This window comes from Gobio gobio (assembly GCF_949357685.1).
Source record: "Gobio gobio genome assembly, chromosome: 23".
Taxonomy (NCBI): domain Eukaryota; kingdom Metazoa; phylum Chordata; class Actinopteri; order Cypriniformes; family Gobionidae; genus Gobio; species Gobio gobio.
In genome coordinates, this window is record NC_137119.1 from 30,284,661 (window position 1) to 30,301,975 (window position 17,315).

Sequence of the window (17,315 nt, forward strand, 5' to 3'; positions counted from 1 at the left end):
GGTTTTAAACTCGTCTTGTTTGCTTAATAATAATGCAAGCAGTGAGAGCAATGAATGCAATTTAATGCGATTATGCTCAAAGCAATTTTGAGCTAAATTACTTTCAGGAACAATTAGAATAATTGAGTTTCCTTGAGTAAGAAATTAGAAATTGATTTATTCACAACTCATTTTACTGTGAATTATTGATTCATCTCAAACTAAAATGTTAAAGCGAATGCTACACTGAGATATAGTACTGTTCATATATTGTTTAATGCACATTTTCTGCTTTCAAGTATTTTGTATTTCAAGTATTTCAAGTAAATAAAAATGGAATGTTTTTCCAAATAAATGTTTATTTAAATTCAACAGTTTGTAGATGCTGCTCTTGTTATCATGAAATATATAACATATTAAAAAATATTAGTCAACCGCTACAAATGATTGCAAAAAGCCAAAGCTTAATTAATTTTACAGCACTAATTAAATATAAAACATAAAAAAACAATAAAGAAAAATAAAGAAATTAAAAAAGTTTACATTTAAAAATAAACTAAAAAAATTAAATAAAATAAATTATAAAATAAAATACATAAAAAATAAAGCAAATAAAGAAATTCACTTTCTTCTTGGCTTGTTTTAATTTATATTAATGTTTGAGCAAATGTCTCAAGGTCCTAACAGATCATGACCTACCTGTAGCCTGCAGCAGTAGTCTGTTGATGCCTCCAGGTTGGAGATTTGGAAGTAGGTTTCCGTTCCACTGTAAACCAGTTCAAGAGAGTCCAAATCACGCCCCCAGTCCAGCCGGTATTCAGAAATGTCTATCCCAGAGCTCTCTTTGTTCTGGGGATTGAGATCAGAGCAAACGTTACACTCCAGGAAACAAGAGCAACAAATGCATATTCCCAGCAGCATGTGACTAATTAATTACCTGCTTGACACGCTTTCATCAGGACAAACACAAGAGAGCTAATGCATCGTACGCACCGCTAATACATGAAATGAAATCTTTGACATTCAGGAGACATCAAGGATTAAAAAAAAATATTAATCACATTCATTTTCATTGTGAACTAAACACAAAAGGCCCTTTGTCATGAAACGCAAGTGTCTTTTGAGAAAAAGGGATGGAAAGTGCAATTGGTGTAGAAAACCTTTTGTGTGGATACAATCTGCCACCTTCACTGGCAAGAATCAATCTCCAACACTTTCTGGGTGATCGATGACGATATTACGATGATGAACTTTCCATAAAGCAGTTTCTGCACCAGTATTGAGCACATATTCTTGGAATTCAAAACAACTTTTGTTTCTACGAGTCCCAAAGCCAACGACTGCTTCAGAAAATTGATTTCTTTCTCAATGCAGCAGAAAATCACTATTTTATCAAATAGCGGTACGATTCATCATTTGCTGTATGTATATAGCCAAATGGTTCTTGCCGACTCACCTCCCAGGTCACATCAGCACAAGTGTGTGAAGTCACATTGATGGCAGGGGGACCACATTGTCCTGGGGGGCCAGCATCCGTGCTTATTTCCACAGATTCAGAGTAAGGTCCATACTGGAAAAGAGGAGAGGGAGAAAGTGGCTGAGATTTAGAGCGTTTTAACTGTCTCAACGGTAATGAATGGCCTGGGTTCTACAATACGGAGGAAAATCTGTTATTTCTGTGGCAGGAAAACCCAAAGCGTTACACTGTGTTAGGCATCCATCTTCGGTGAGGGCTAAATTAGCTTCTCAATATCTATGCCGAGGCAGACAGCAAATCTCTTTGTTGCCTTTAGGTGATGTGGAGGGTTTGTTATAAAACGTGGATTCCAAGTAAGAGAGGAAAAACAACTGGAGAGCTGCATTTCTATCTGAAGGGGACAGAATTATAGCGGTTTCATATGCAATTGTCCTGACTCATTGCTTATGAAAGAGAATAAAAGCAAAAATGTCTAAAATACTTGCCAATTTCCCTTCACTAAAAATATATACTATTTATATTGTGGCACTTGGGAAGAAAAAGACATACATTTGTGAAAAAAACCACTTGAAAGGAGTTTTTTTTTGGATTGGTTTAAACTGAATTAGCAATGAATTAGTGTAAATTTATATAAAAAAAATATTATAGTATTTAATAATATTTGGAATTAGTTTGTTTTTATATTTTCATTTTCATTTTAGTTTACATTTTAGTCATTTTGCGCACAGGGTGACTTACCCCAACACTGTTGGCTGCACGAACTTGGAACCTGTAGGTGGTGCCAGGGAGCAAATTACCCACAGTGCACTCTGTTTTGGATCCACAGTACACCTCCGCCGGCTCTGAACCTTCCCCTATTGCACACATCTCCAAGCTAAACTCCACACCTTCACTCTCTTCACCACACACAGGACCATCTGGAGAAATTAAGATTAAGAATGAGGGGGAGAAATATAGAGACCGAGACAGAACAATAAGCATTAATTTAAAAGTGCAAAAATCAAAGCAGGATCCATCACTCCAGTCCAATATACATGATCACAACGTTAGGACCGTTTCGCACATCATTTTGAGGTAAAAAAAAGTACTGATCTTATTTAAATTGGTTTAAATAAATTTTTTGATTACACTTTATTTTAAGCTGACTAAGGGTGCATTCCATTCGACAGGGTCCCTACGCACTGTTCACTGCTCCCTACTCCCTGAGCACGGTATATCAGTTGAAGTGGACTTCGCTGACAATAATCGCTCATTTGGAACGCCCTGCAACGTCATCAAAGAAAGGCAACGACGGGTGCAGATTATGACATAAATTAATATTGTAATTTACTTTACTTTCAAATTTAAAACCATATAATAAGCATATACATTTACAAAACACACAGTAGGCTATAGGCTAAAACATATGATCAAAACATTGTCCATTAGTTTTATTAGTTTACTTATAACCTGTATTTACTATGAACAGATTTGAAGCTGCACCTGTCATTCAATATGAAAATACTTTGATTTGGTTAACCATGTTTGTAGGCTATTCTTAATGGGCTTTGTAGCGGTCTCATCTCGTGCGCTTTCTTTCCCAAGTGCAGCTGCACAGTAAACATTCCTGAGGTAAATAAAGTAAAATATAAAACATGACAGCCCTCAGGTGCTTCTCAACACTTTTAATTGGTTTACATATTCATAAAATATAATATACAAATGTAACAGTTATTGCCATAACCATTCATAAATACTCTAGTTTGTATAATAACTATGAATATTCAAATGTATATGTAAACTCCTTAAATCGCAGAGCTGTGTAAAAACTATTCCAACCAACGGCTCTGCTCCATCATTAATTAGTTCAGACATTTGGGTGATTTTCACTCTCTACTTTCTGTGAAGTGATGTATCGATGTTCCCTTCTTCCCTGCGCCGTTCGCAGTACCCTTCGGACTGAACATGTTCGCTCCCTTTGGATTGGAATCTCACTTAAGATGGCGGAATACCCTCTGAAGTCCACTTCGCAGTCCACTTACGGTCGAACGGAACGCACCCATAGTTACATTGTACTTACTGAAATAAGTACTGAATAATATTAATTAACTACATGTACTTACTATAGAGTTATAGTTTGAGTTAGTTACTCAGTATACATAATTTACTGTTATTACTATAGTAAGCACATGTAATGCATAAGTAATGTGTACCTACGCCACCTTTAAGTGTTACCTACTTTTTATTAATAATAATAATTCATAAAATCCATTTAATTGTGAATTGGGAGTGTAATTAATACAATTATATATTGCAAAACAAATAATTAATATTAAGGAAAATGCCAAAATAAATAAATAAAAATTAATCAAAATGCCTTATAATAATCTAAATAAAATAAAACAATTGTGACTGGGAGGTGAGTTGACTAGATATTTTATTAATTATTATTATTATGAATAATTATATTGCAATGCATTTATTAATGCCTCATACTACTGATAAAAAATAAATGTAACCTGGGAGGTGAGTTGATAAAAGGCATTATATAAATTATTAAAAAATGAATAATTCATAAAAGCCTATATTGCAGAACATACATATTCTAAATGAATTATTATAGAATTCTTATTACTAACTATTATTATTAATGTATTGCAATATTTTATTTCATCTCACCTATTGTTTAAAAAAAGTTCCATAGGCAGACTAAAGCTCATTTATGTAATGTCAATTATTTATCCTCCTTTTCCTCATGTAAATGACAAACCTAATTTGTAATAATTCCCACACCCAAAAACAATTGTACAGCCATTATTAGAAGAAATATTCAATGTTGCAACCCATAAATTATTTTCTGTATAGAGCCGCAGTTCTAAAACTGTGAAATTGGTGTTGGTGCGAAATCACAATGAAATCCCACCGTCGTTACGCCCACATGCCCCGGGCCCAGACACCAACTTTATGATGACCTCAGAAGTCCTCCATCTACCAGCCTCTCAAACCAAGAACACAATCTCAGTTCCCTGTACAACTGTGGCTTACTGGCTACAGAAAGAAACCGATCAATTGCAGTGATGGAGAACATGCAGGGAAGCTCACGCCTGCTTTCCAAGCGGTGCAGAGCTCTGAGAGTCAGCATGGATGGCTGAAATCCGCACTGCCATTTCACAGTTATTTATGGACTGTGTTCAGCCTCTTAAATGAGCCCACCTTCACTCAAAAACAGTGAGTCAGGGGTATTATCGCTAACAAACAACTGCATTTTACCCCTGGCTCCCTCAAACACACACACACATGAATGCAAACACAGACCCACACACTAAAAAGGGTTATGCAATGTGTGAACAACACAAAAAGTAGATGCAAAGGTGCATTCTGGGTAATTTGGACTTCACTAGCGTTCTATAAATCTGAATACTTCACCTGTTGACCTGGCAACAAACATAATTAGTCTAAAAGCACACAATTGTCATCTAGCTTGTTTTTAACCGCAATTTCTCTTTCCAAATGGATTAAGTGATTTGTTGAATAGGGTCATATTGTGGTCAGATATCTATGGAGGGAAAAAGCCCTTTTGTGCTTATTTTGAGATAATCTGTTTATTCCTTTGAGACTTAAAGACGCAAAGGAGAGGAAAAGAGTACATGATTATCAAAAGAAAAAATAAGAGCCTCACCCCACTGCAAAGTCAGCTCCTTGTGTTTGACATCACCAATGACCCTTGGGGGTTGACAGCGGCCAGGGGGCGGAATATGAGTGCGCACCGTCAAGTCATCTGAGCACTGCACAGCACAATGAGTCAATATACAACACAAGTAGTATACCGAGATCTTATGAATCAGCCTGGGAAATCACTAAATGAAGCTTTGGTTCTCATACCTGGCTTTTTCCGCCCACATTGACACAGCTGAGTCTCAGGGAGTAGCTTGTTGCTGGTTTTACATCCTCAAACAAATGTTTCCTCTCTGGTCCTCTATAGTGAGTAACCCACTGCCTTTCTGCTGGACATAAACACAGATTCAGAACATATCTATCTCAGTGAACCTGTCGAAACATATCACAGGCATATTTCACAAAATAAAAACTATTTAATTGAAAGAAAATTTGTTCAAAAGTTTGGGGTCAGTAAGATTTTAAGAAGCATGAATTAAATTGATCAAATTGACAAAAAAAAAAGACATTAACATTGTAATTAGCATTGTTATAATTCAAATAAATGTGGTTCTTTTGACTTTCAAAGAATCCTGGAAAAAAAATGAATCACGGTATCTACTATAATATTAAGCAACATGTTTTCAACATTGATAATAATAAGAAATGTTTCTTGAGAATGATTTCTGAAGGATCATTTGACACTGAAGACTGGAGTAATGATGCTGAAAATTCAGTTTCACATCACATTAATAAATAATAATTAAAAAAAAAACATTAAAACAGAATTTTAAATTTTTTTCTTCTTTATTTTTGATTAATTTGATTAATTCAAAGCATCCATAACAAGAGACTTTATTATTAATTTTCATGTCATTTAAGTAGATTTACCACCTCGATTTGCATTACTATAAAGAAAATAATATTAATGTGTTCATTTAAATTTGCTTGGTATTTTGGTACATTATAATAATTGTTTGTGTCCATGCGGGGAAAAAAAGTTCTAATAATGGTACTGAAATATTTATGCAAAATATAATATTCTTTCATTTGAGGGTTTAAATGTGACGTGGACATGTTCTTGTCAGATTCGCCCATTTGCAATCAGAAATACCTTCAGAATTCCCTTCTGACATCTCCAGAATGTACGTCAAGTCTCCAGATCCACCATCATCTTGTGGAGGTTCTGATTTAATCATAAAAAATTGAAAAACAGTGAAGGTTAGAATGTAATGATAAACAGACAATACAAAAAAAACCTGTGTGAAACATAACATGATAAGTTTCCTACCCCACGTCACACAGAAGCTGTGATATGTGACTGCGTTTACTGCAGGATTCACAGGGGGTCCGGGTCTGTCTGAGGTCGTCTTACACACAAGCAGAGAGCTCGGTGCACTGCGCCACTCACCGCTGCAAGTCATGAGCTGTAGAGGCGACAGTTAAGAAGATCATTCAAGGTGAAGCATACGAGTCACGACCATCTATTTCTGCAGTTTATAGTATGAATATATATATATATATATATATATACACATATATTTATATATACACATATATTTATATATACATATATATACATACACACATCGATCAAGCATAACATTATGACATGTGAAAAAAGTGTCAGAATACACAGTGCATCGCAGTTTGTCGCGTATGGGGCTGCATGCGGACCAGTCAGGGTGCCCATGCTGACCCCTGTCCACTGCCGAAAGTGTCAACAGTGGGCATGTTAACATCAGAACTGGACCACAGAGCAATGGAAGAAGGTGGCCTGGTCTGATGAATCACGTTCTCTTTTACATCACGTGGATGGCCGGGTGCGTGTGCGTCACTTACCTGGGGAACACATGGCACCGGGATGCACTATGGGAAGAAGGCAAGTCGGCGGAGGCAGTGTGATGCTTTGGGCAATGTTCTGCTTGGAAACCTTGGGTCCTGCTATCCATGTGGATGTTACTTTGACACGTACCACCTACCTAAGCATTGTTGCAGACCATGTACACCCTTTCATGGAAACGGTATTCCCTGGTGGCTGTGGCCTCTATCAGCAGGATAATGCGCCCTGCTACAATGCAAAAATAGTTCAGGAATGGTTTGAGACGCACATCAACCAATTGGAGGTGTTGACTTGGCCTCCAAATTCCCCAAATCTCAATCCAATCGAGCATCGGTGGGATGTGCTGAACAAACAAGTCTGATCCATGGAGGCTCCACCTCGCAACTTACAGGACTTAAAGGATCTGCTGCTAACATCTTGGTGCCAGACACCACAGGACACCTTCAGGAGTCTAGTGGAGTCATGCCTCGACGGGTCAGGGCTGCTTTGGCAGCAAAAGGGGAACCAACACAATATTATAACAATGTTATGCCTGATCGGTGTATATATACACACCAGTGATGCGCGGGTCAATGTATAAACAACCCGCACCCGACCGACGTTTTCAACTAACCCGCCCGCAACTCGGACCGCAAAAAAGAAAGAAGAAAATATTGTACCCGACCCGCTTCCTGACCCGCATTTTTTAAAAGTAGTAAATGCTCATCGTAGCTCATTGGGCCATTGAGAAAATGTTTCAGGCCCTGGCGTGGTGCGCTCAGAGGTGCAGCAGCGAGAGCAGGAAGTTCTTGAGGCGGCCCATCATTTTCCATTTCAGCTCCAGATGCATATTATTGATGAACGCGATGTTTATGTTTCGACCCGGCTTGAAGAATTCATCAGCCCACATTTGGAAAACATTTGGAAAAGTGTGAAAGCCCTTAGGAGCGCAAACTGTTATTTTTCTGAATGCTGTATGATATAGCCTAGTGTTATGTAATACAGGCTTGATTTATTCATTTATTTCGTTTAATTTTCTTAACAATTAAGATGCTGCATGTGTTTATCCAGTCTAATCGAAGTGTGCGTCTCTCCCCCGACTTTCCCAACAAATATCCCGCCCCCTCTCAGAAAATACATAAAACTGACTTTAAATGCGTTTAAAAGTAGCCTATTAAAATGGTACAATGGCATTGCTCAGTTCAACGTTTTGGGAAATCGGGCATTTTGTCCCGCGTCAGCATTTATTCAAAAGTTAATAACGCTCAACATTCAAAAGGTAAATAAGGATTTATTGACGATCCGACCGACCGTGACCCGAATATCATTAAAAATATTTTTGGATGACTCGTAACCGCGGGTAACCGCGGGTGGCCGCGGGCACCCGCTCATTTTGGATCAACCCGCGCATCACTGATACACACATACATACACACACTAGCGAGGGATACTTCAAATCTTGTCTGAAGTGCCTTTCTCCCCTGATAATAACGCAGTGTTCTCTGCCTTCTCAGAGATTAGAGTAAAAGCCTTTAACGCACACCAGCATGGGAAATCAATTCACCTTCCCCCAACAACAGCTGCTGGATCTAAGAAACAGCTCCAGGTTAGCGGAGAAACTAATGTTCATTAGATTATCGCTAATTGCCCGATTAGTGAAGAAGGAAACGAGGAAGCAAAAGTGCTTGAGGAACATGTGATTTTCTAGAACCCTAGTTAAACACCTGTATGGACGGTTTTTGTTTATGTGCATCTGGTTGTATATGTGTGAAAAGAAAAAAAATCTAGTTTTCTGTGCCGGAAAGCTCGTCACTCACCCTGAATTTGTACTGCGTGTTCCTTCTTAGGGACTCCAACTTGCAGTTCAGCTCCAAACCGCTGTAAACTTCCTGAAAGTCCAGTCCCTGCCAAAAACACATCGTTATTTAGGGCGTCAGGATGGGAAGTATGGAACAATTATTTTTGCTTTAGAGCCTGTCTCACACTTGGAAATACTGCAATGTGGCTGACAAGGAAGCGTGACATTTCTGCACCACAAGTAAAAAATCTAAAGGAACTGCAAAAACAAGGTGCAATTGTGTGGACTAGTCCCACCCCAGACTAACACTAGAATTTGCTTGTGTCAAACTTGACCCACCTCTGAAACAACTTTCTTTGTTGGATGACATCCCCAATACCTTCCCTCCAATCTGGTAATTAACACTACAGTTTACGATCCAATCAAATGCTGATGGATAAAATAAAACTGGGTCCTACATTTTTTCTCAATTAATATCCTGATTCACTCTGAAATATTTCCAATTACGAAGGTTAAAATAGGTAGCAGATGTTGTTTCATGGCATTAAACTGGGAAAAAAATATTTTACAATACTATATAATTATACAAAATTCTGTGAATTATAATTCAAACTATATATTAAAATGTAATAATGTTTATTTCCAAACAAATTTGTGGTTTAAATGTATTAAAAATGGCAAGATCCCACAATTACTCTGCATGATAAAAAAAAACAGCAATGAGCAAGATGAAAAATAATGTGCATGAAATCTCTTTCAAATATTTGGATGGTGCATCAGTCTGCTGTGTTAAAAACAACAGGCATTAGTCATCGATCCAGAAGAGTCCATTTACTCTGGTTGCTGGTTAATCACCGTTGCCCACAATTTTCAGTGAGGTAGAAAAGCAGCTAATAGAATTTCCCTCAACACTGAGAAAGTGTTTTTTGGTGAAAATAATGACAACAGAAAGCCATAATAATTACTACACAAGGGCGATTATGGGATGTAGGTGGTAGGGTTGAGTTCACACCTTGGTCTCATCCTGCATCTCCAGGGTGTACGTGACCGCCTCCTCAGCGCTGCAGCTGTTTGGTCGTGTCCACTCCAGCGTAACCCAGGACGGGCCTGCCTGTACCAGCCGTGGAGGCAAAGAAATCTGTGGGAGACTTCCTGTGGTGTAGAAGACGACTTCTGTGCTGAATCCACTGCAGAAAAAGAAAACAGTCATAAATCCCATTATTTCACATCCTATAAAGATTATACGACATATCCATGTCTCATCAAAGCGTGTGAGAAACACAAAGTTATAAATTGTTTGGACGTTCTCCCCTGGGAAAACTGCACTGCCGCCATTCACGGTGAGTAGTGAAGAGAATTTTCTCATTTACCGCGCCATTAAACACAAGGACACCACAGGGCCAAAATTCTATTAAACTGCATACAACTAAAAGCACACATGCTGGTGAGTTATATTTATAAAACTTGCTTTATGATTTACTGCAAAAAAGATCAATATTTCAATATAAATATAAAAAAAACAATATTTCACCTAAAAAAATAAGTACTATGGCGGTATCATGATAAATGGTGGTATCAGATGGAAATATTACTATATTGCTGAAAGATTATTATATGGTATTTTGCTAGCACTCCAAGATCCTTCAAAGAACAAGAGAATTATCCTAATAAATATCAAAAACACACGGTATGTATTACTGGGTAAAAATAAAATAAAATCCAAAATAAAAGTTTGTGTTTAAATAATATATGAGTGTGTACTTTGTATAATTATGTATACATAAATACACACACATCCATGTATATATTTAAGTTAAATATATACATGGATGTGTGTGTATTAATATATAAAAAGTTATACATAATAATTATACACAGTACACACACATATTTTGAATGCGATTAATCGTTTAACAGCACTAATTACCGGTTAATTTAATTTGAATAAAAAAATGTGTTTCTGTAAATGACAAAGACAAAGAAACAAACCTGGCGCCGATCTCATTTAGCACTGCCACTCGAAACGTGTACCCGACAGCAGGGCACAGCCTCATTACTTTGCAGTGTCGCTGGTGTCCCATGTAATATTCACGGAAAATGCTGTTCTTTTTCCCCTGAAAAGGCAACAAGGATAAAATGATGCAGTCAGAAATGACAAATGGGATGACAAGAATAACATAAACAGACCAAGAGAAAAGACCAGCAGCAGCCACTTGCTGTGTCAGAACAAGAACACTCTTCACGTGAAAAGAACAACAACAAAAATTTAATTGCTGCTGGAAGCTGTGCTAATTGTCACAACAACAGGAGCCAGAATTTAATTAAAGTTCAAGGCAGAGGTATTCTAAACGGATTCTGCGGGTAGGAGGAACCGCTGCCAGCATCTTCTAGACTTCTAGAGCTGCACAGCCACAGTTGAGGAGATTTAATTAACTCTTATTAAGCCAGAAAAGCTTTGAGTAAATGGAAATAACTCAAGTAGACAGACTGTGGCATAAAGCAGAACAGGCGACTCTGTTAAAGCCTTAGTCTCCTCAGGACCAACATCGCATGCCATGGGGACGGGAACTTTTTTTTACAGCCATTACAGCAAATAGTGAGGAAATGGAGAAGAAATTAGTGCATAAGAGAGAGAGACAGAGAGAGAGAGAGAGAGAGAGAGAGAGAGAGAGAGAGAGAGAGTGAGAGAGTGAGAGAGTGAGAGAGTGAGAGAGTGAGAGAGTGAGAGAGTGAGAGAGTGAGAGAGTGAGAGAGAGAGAGAGAGAGAGAGAGAGAGAGAGAGAGAGAGAGAGAGAGAGAGAGAGAGAGAGAGAGAGAGAGAGAGAGAGAGATCTACACCGAATGATTGATAGATAGATGGCACACACATTATTTATATATACACATGAATTTAAACAGGTGATGCAGAACATACCTCATCCCATTCAAGGACATAATTGGTGATTTTTGAGCCGTTGTCCATAGGAGGCTGCAATAAAAATTAGAAATTATATTTAAATTTATATACAGGATACACTACCATTCAAAAGTTTGAGGGTAAGAGTTTTTAAATGTTTTTGAAACATCTCTCTTATAGAAGTTCAGAAGTCTCTAATCATAAATTGTCAAAACTCATAATGTGAAACATTACTACAATTTAAAATAACTGTTTTCTATTTGAATATATTTTAAAATTTCATTCATTCAAAGATTTTTTTAGCATCCTCACTCCAGTCTTCAGTGTCACATGATCCTTCAGAAATCATTGTAATTTGGCGCTCAAGAAATATTTCTTCAATTAATGTTAAAAACAGTTGTGCTGCTTAATATTTGTATATTTTAATGTATGATCATCCTTGCTGAATAAAAGTATTAATTTATCAATTATATTGTTTATTTATCTTAAAGACCCTGAATAAAAAATGTAAAGTCTAAAAAAAAAACAATTATGAATGATATATTATGAATTAAACAATATAATAAACAGAGTAAGTTATTATTGATGAAAAATCATACATTACAGTGATTTTTACAACAGTTAAGTTTTTTGTTTTTTTTTTGCATGATGCAACACAGAATGATCAATAAAGAACTCCTCATTAATAATTATTAGTAATCAGCGTAAACTATTCCAACATCAAATAATATAGTTCAGAAGCCCAACCATTAAAGTTGTAATGGTTTGTAGCAACTCCGCACAATAATACAGAACGTACCTTCCACTGTAATGTGAGGGAGCTCTTAGTGCGATGGGACAGTCTGGGGGGTAGAGGGGTATCAGGAGGGGCACTCTGGGTAGTGAAGGCCCTCGCATCCGAACTGGGACCCTTGACAGAGTTACACACTGTGCTTACTCTGTAAAACACACACGGTGAGAATTTCCAAATGAGCATGTTAAATCACGTTCAACTAATACACAAAAAAATATGCTATTGCCATTTTAAATGAATCATTTAGTGATAACAATTCTGGTGAAATTCGGGATACTTTTCCTCCTTTCATGTTTTTTTCTTTTTTCAGGTTGGGACGTCTGACAATGAATGTATTCAAATGCTGTATGCATTGTAATTACAAAAAAGAACGCTTTGTTCACATATTTTTAGTACAAATCCATTTGTTAACATTCATTATCTTTAATTTAGTCTTGTTAATCAGATATCAGGTCCTTCATCTCTCTTCAGCACTCAAATTAAATTCAAAGTGCTCAGTTAATGGAGCGCAAGTAAGTCGCTTTGGTTAAAAGTGAAAGATGAATAAATGCTAATATGAAACACTATTCTTACCGGACGTGATAGTCTGTGGCTGGTCTGAGGTCAGTGAGGGTGTATTGGAGTTCTTCACCACTGAAAGAAAAAACAAAAGATAGACTAAGAGTGACAATCTGTTTGTGAGAGTAGATGAATAATGCATCTGTAAAACCTCCTTCAGCTTTCAAATCAATTCATAATAGCCTTTATGATTTGCTTCAGGGAAATCTGTAGAGGTACATAAGGTTAATTTCCTAAGCACATGGGGAAGATTACAAGACTGTTATGTGACTATACTAATGCCCATAAAGAAATCGCTTTAGTGATTCAAAAACAAATACATCATAGAGCTGCACAATTCTGAATAAATTCAGAAACACACTTTTTGTTTAAAATGGAAATGATAATTCTCCCATGATTCTGAATCGAAAACTGAAAAAGAGAGATTTACTAGAGGTTCTGACAATGTTAATTGCTGTAATTACGATTTTAAAAAAATGTAATTATTTTGAATTAACTGTTGTGTTTTTTTTGTTTTTTTTAATAAATCGGCCTGAATGAATGAGGCAATGACTCTCACATAATGATTCTACATTTTTGAATGAAACTCGAATGATTCAATGACAAATAAATTGATAAAACTCTATTTGAAGCGTCAAGTTACTTTTAATAGTTGATTTGCTCTAGCAAAAAACAGAAGCCGAGACTAATACACGGGTGTCTTTAAATGGCCACTGGTGCTCATTGGATAAACTGGAGGTAAAAATCAAATTATGTAGACGAAATATTCCAAGGTACTCACGTGGTAAAGTAAACAGCCTTTAATGAACTGGGCTAAATCATTAAAACCAGTTAAAAATGTATCTACGCGGTTTGGCAACACAGCCTTCTTCAGGACACATATCAATTGCTCAAACAGGTATTCTTAGGGCCCGTCCACACAAAGCCAGAGCTTTCCCTATCCTATAATATCTGCGTACACACGAGAGCAAAGAAAACGACTCAAAACGATGTAGTATACATGCCAGGCCAGTATGTGGCGCTGTAATTCTGCCAGAGAGATGCACTAAAAACGGAGAAGAAGAGTTGTGGCTAGAAGAGGTACAGCAGCAGTCGGAGGTGAGGCAAAATCTCACAATAAAATAACAATAATTAAATGTGCTACTTACCAGATGTGTTTTATTATCGCCTACACCCTAAACCTACCCTAAATCTATCCTTACAATAATGCAAATACAGTAATTAAATGACGCAATATTGATGTGCGCATGCCCAGTGCCCCATAGTTATATCCCTTTCTAGTCTTTCCCGCACAGGACGTGGTGTGACGACATCACCGATTCACAAAATATACGGATCGGCTGTACACATGAAAACGCAAGGGTGTCGTTTTCAGATTTATCTACTCTGGGACCCTGTTTCAAAAAATATCGCTTTCATTCACCCAAAACGACGGATCCGTGTGGACAAAAACGCTGATACGGTACAAAATGTTAACGTATACAGCTAAACGCATCTCCGTGTGGACGGGGCCTTAAACTTGTGGTGATTAATGGATCATCAAATATTGGTAGTTGATATGTGGGTGTGGCTAAGACAAGCCTCTTGGTACAAATCATAACAGATTAAATAAAGATAAAAATAAAAATAGATTTGCTCTATTTTGGTCGTTACCATAGACAGCATTGTTTATATCCAAATGATTATTTTTTCTTTTCTAAAATTTTTTCCTTTCTATTCTTCTGTAATAGTTTGAATTATTGTAAGACAGAAATAATGATATTTTGTGGTTGAAAAGACTGGGGCAGCGGCAGCATAAACGAACATTTGAATGATCGCTGTGATCGTACTTGTCAGAGGTTTAATAGACATAGCGAATTGTTTTTGAATAAGATTGTGTAGGTGTTTAAATCAAAATCATGATCTGTTAATGACTGATCGTGCAGATCTTATAAATCAATAACAAAAATTGTGTCAGGACCGTGGGCCCTATTTTAACAATTTGAGCACATGGTGCAGGTGCACTTAGGGCGTGTCCGAATCCACTTTTGCTAGTTTAACGATGGAAAAAAAAATGGTCGGTGCACCAGGCGCATGGTCCAAAAGGGTTGTACCTGGTGTGTTTTGGGCATAACGTGCAATAAACCAATCAGAGTCTCATCTCCCATTTCCTTTAAAAGCCAGTTGCGCTTTACTATTTTTAATATTTAAAAATGTTTGTGCGCTGCTGTGCGTCCCTGTGTGTGTAATAAGCAGAGTGTACGCGCGTTGTGCACCCGCCTATAGGTGCAGATTACTAACGCACACTTTAAATAACACAAAAAATACTGTGCTATTGACTTCAGACCAGGGGCCTATACCATGAAGCCGGTTTAGCTGGCTAATCAGATATTTTTAAGCTTAGTTCGTGCCAATCCTGGGTTTTAGGTTCCATTAAAGTGGTTTGGCTTTTAGCTGTGTTCATCTCCATAGTAACTTACGCTCCACGGCTAACCTGCTCCAGGGCAGGTTATGTTCTGGATAAGAGATCTCAAACTGAAATTAGACCAATCAGCTGTGAGCAAAGTGACACACCTCTGATGCAATAAAGTCACTCCCCCTGTTTCTACTCCAAATTAAAGGTCACTACATATCAAATGGTTTTTAAAGACTAAAGTGGCTTTATTTAATATAATAATAATTTTGAATGACTTAGATATCATTTATGTAATTATACCCTTAAGCAATTACAGATGTATCATTTTAGTTCATCAATCATTAATAGGCACATAGTTAAAATTAATATAAATAGCCTATATAAAGGCCATACAAATAAGCTTTCAAATCAATTAATTAAGCTATAAAAATTACTACATGTGAGTTTAAATGTTCAATTATCTCTATATATCAACTAAACTAACTTTTACTTGCACTGACTAAGTAAGATTTTCCTTAAAGTTGTCCACTTTCATAGACAGCTCTTTTCTTCTTCCTGTGTAAATTTGTTTAAATTCTTAATATTTTCAATCATGTAATATTCTGCAGAAGAGAGAAATCAAGTTCATTGCTTCTCTCGCGAGAAGTGAATCTCAGTTTCACTGATCCACAGCCTGTGATTGGCTGTTCACTGCTGATGTCACAGCTAAACTCCTAAACTCAGGATCAAAGCCTGAGTTGACAGAGAAAGCTGATGATCAGCATCATGGGACCAACAAAGCCTGAATAGATTGGTTTAGTTTTGTCAACTCGAAACTAATCCTGTAACCCTGAGTTTGTTAAACTACCATCATGGTACAGCCCCCAGGGGCCAGTTGCATAAACTTAGCCATTATGTTTAGACTGTGTCTTAAGAACTAATTTGACACACTAGCAATTAGTCAAGAGGTTATCAGTCTTACTTTTCTGATTCGAATTAGACCAATCCAAATTTTTATGTAACTGACTTTATAAAGTTAAGAACAGTCTTGAAGAAAAAAATAGACGCCTAACTTTTAAGACTAGTCTTAGCAGTTTATGCAACCGGCCCCAGGTTTTTGTTGGTCAATGGCGCAGCCGTTTTCAGTTTCCTCAAAATAGCAATGTGCCAACAATTTTTTGTTTTCAGTTTTCAGACCAGCACACCCATGGGCGAACAGATGGGCGCGAGTGCATTTGCTATTTAAACAACATGGCGCTGGAAGTGAAAATGATATCTGCGTCGGGCTGAAACTAGCAAAAAACCCTTGCGTCGCACCTGCCGTCGCATTGCGCTGGGTGTACGATAGGGCCCTTTGTGTCTGAAGGAGATTCCATGATGTTAAAAAAGCCTTACCTGTACACAACCTTGTATTTCCCATCACGGCCCTTGTCCTTGAGCTGGAGCTCGTAACTACAGGAAGGGACCCGTCCAGATGATCCCGATACGAAAACTGAAGTCCACGACACAAGTGCGGAGTGGGACTGTAGATTAGACACCTGAGGAGCCAAAATAAAGACACATTCAAGTTTTCTTATAAAACAACCACTAAAAATGTGTTTCTATTGCATATTTTTCTTGCATTGCAACATTATATATCATTTTTAATGGTTTACTGTTTTCAAAGCAAGAAACATCTTTTTAAGAAAAGAGCCTGGAAGATGGTTAAAAGTCCAAAATAAAGTGCTGAAAGGTATGGCCCTTTCATATTTCAAATTATATATGTCAGGTACATCAATAAATCGAGGCAGCTGTAAATAGGAGTTAGTTCGGGTGTCAAGGCTACAGCAGGCCCGTCTTCAGTGAATGAAGCATCAGTCAGAACACCCTTCACAGTGGCTCGGAGCGGAGAGAGACTCCTCAATCACAAAACAAAAACATCTGCGTCTGAAGAGGCTTCAGCCATGGCAAACCAGACTGTTTACCCAATACCTTCCCTTCTGCAT

General features: G+C 37.3%; 1 protein-coding gene across 1 annotated transcript in view; it reads right to left on the reverse strand.

Moving 5' to 3' along the window:
- Positions 1-17,315, reverse strand: part of fndc3bb (fibronectin type III domain containing 3Bb) — a 77,491-nt gene that overhangs the window by 17,355 nt on the left and 42,821 nt on the right. Inside the window, exons 6-19 of the mRNA XM_079806653.1 lie at positions 16,726-16,868; positions 12,972-13,031; positions 12,405-12,543; positions 11,624-11,677; positions 10,699-10,823; positions 9,722-9,896; positions 8,729-8,815; positions 6,381-6,516; positions 6,204-6,275; positions 5,318-5,439; positions 5,115-5,220; positions 2,195-2,373; positions 1,436-1,549; positions 679-828 (exon numbers count right to left, since the gene is read on the reverse strand). Of these exons, the coding sequence (XP_079662779.1) occupies positions 679-828; positions 1,436-1,549; positions 2,195-2,373; positions 5,115-5,220; positions 5,318-5,439; positions 6,204-6,275; positions 6,381-6,516; positions 8,729-8,815; positions 9,722-9,896; positions 10,699-10,823; positions 11,624-11,677; positions 12,405-12,543; positions 12,972-13,031; positions 16,726-16,868 (1,662 nt within the window). The remainder of the gene's footprint in view (positions 1-678; positions 829-1,435; positions 1,550-2,194; positions 2,374-5,114; positions 5,221-5,317; positions 5,440-6,203; positions 6,276-6,380; positions 6,517-8,728; positions 8,816-9,721; positions 9,897-10,698; positions 10,824-11,623; positions 11,678-12,404; positions 12,544-12,971; positions 13,032-16,725; positions 16,869-17,315) is intronic.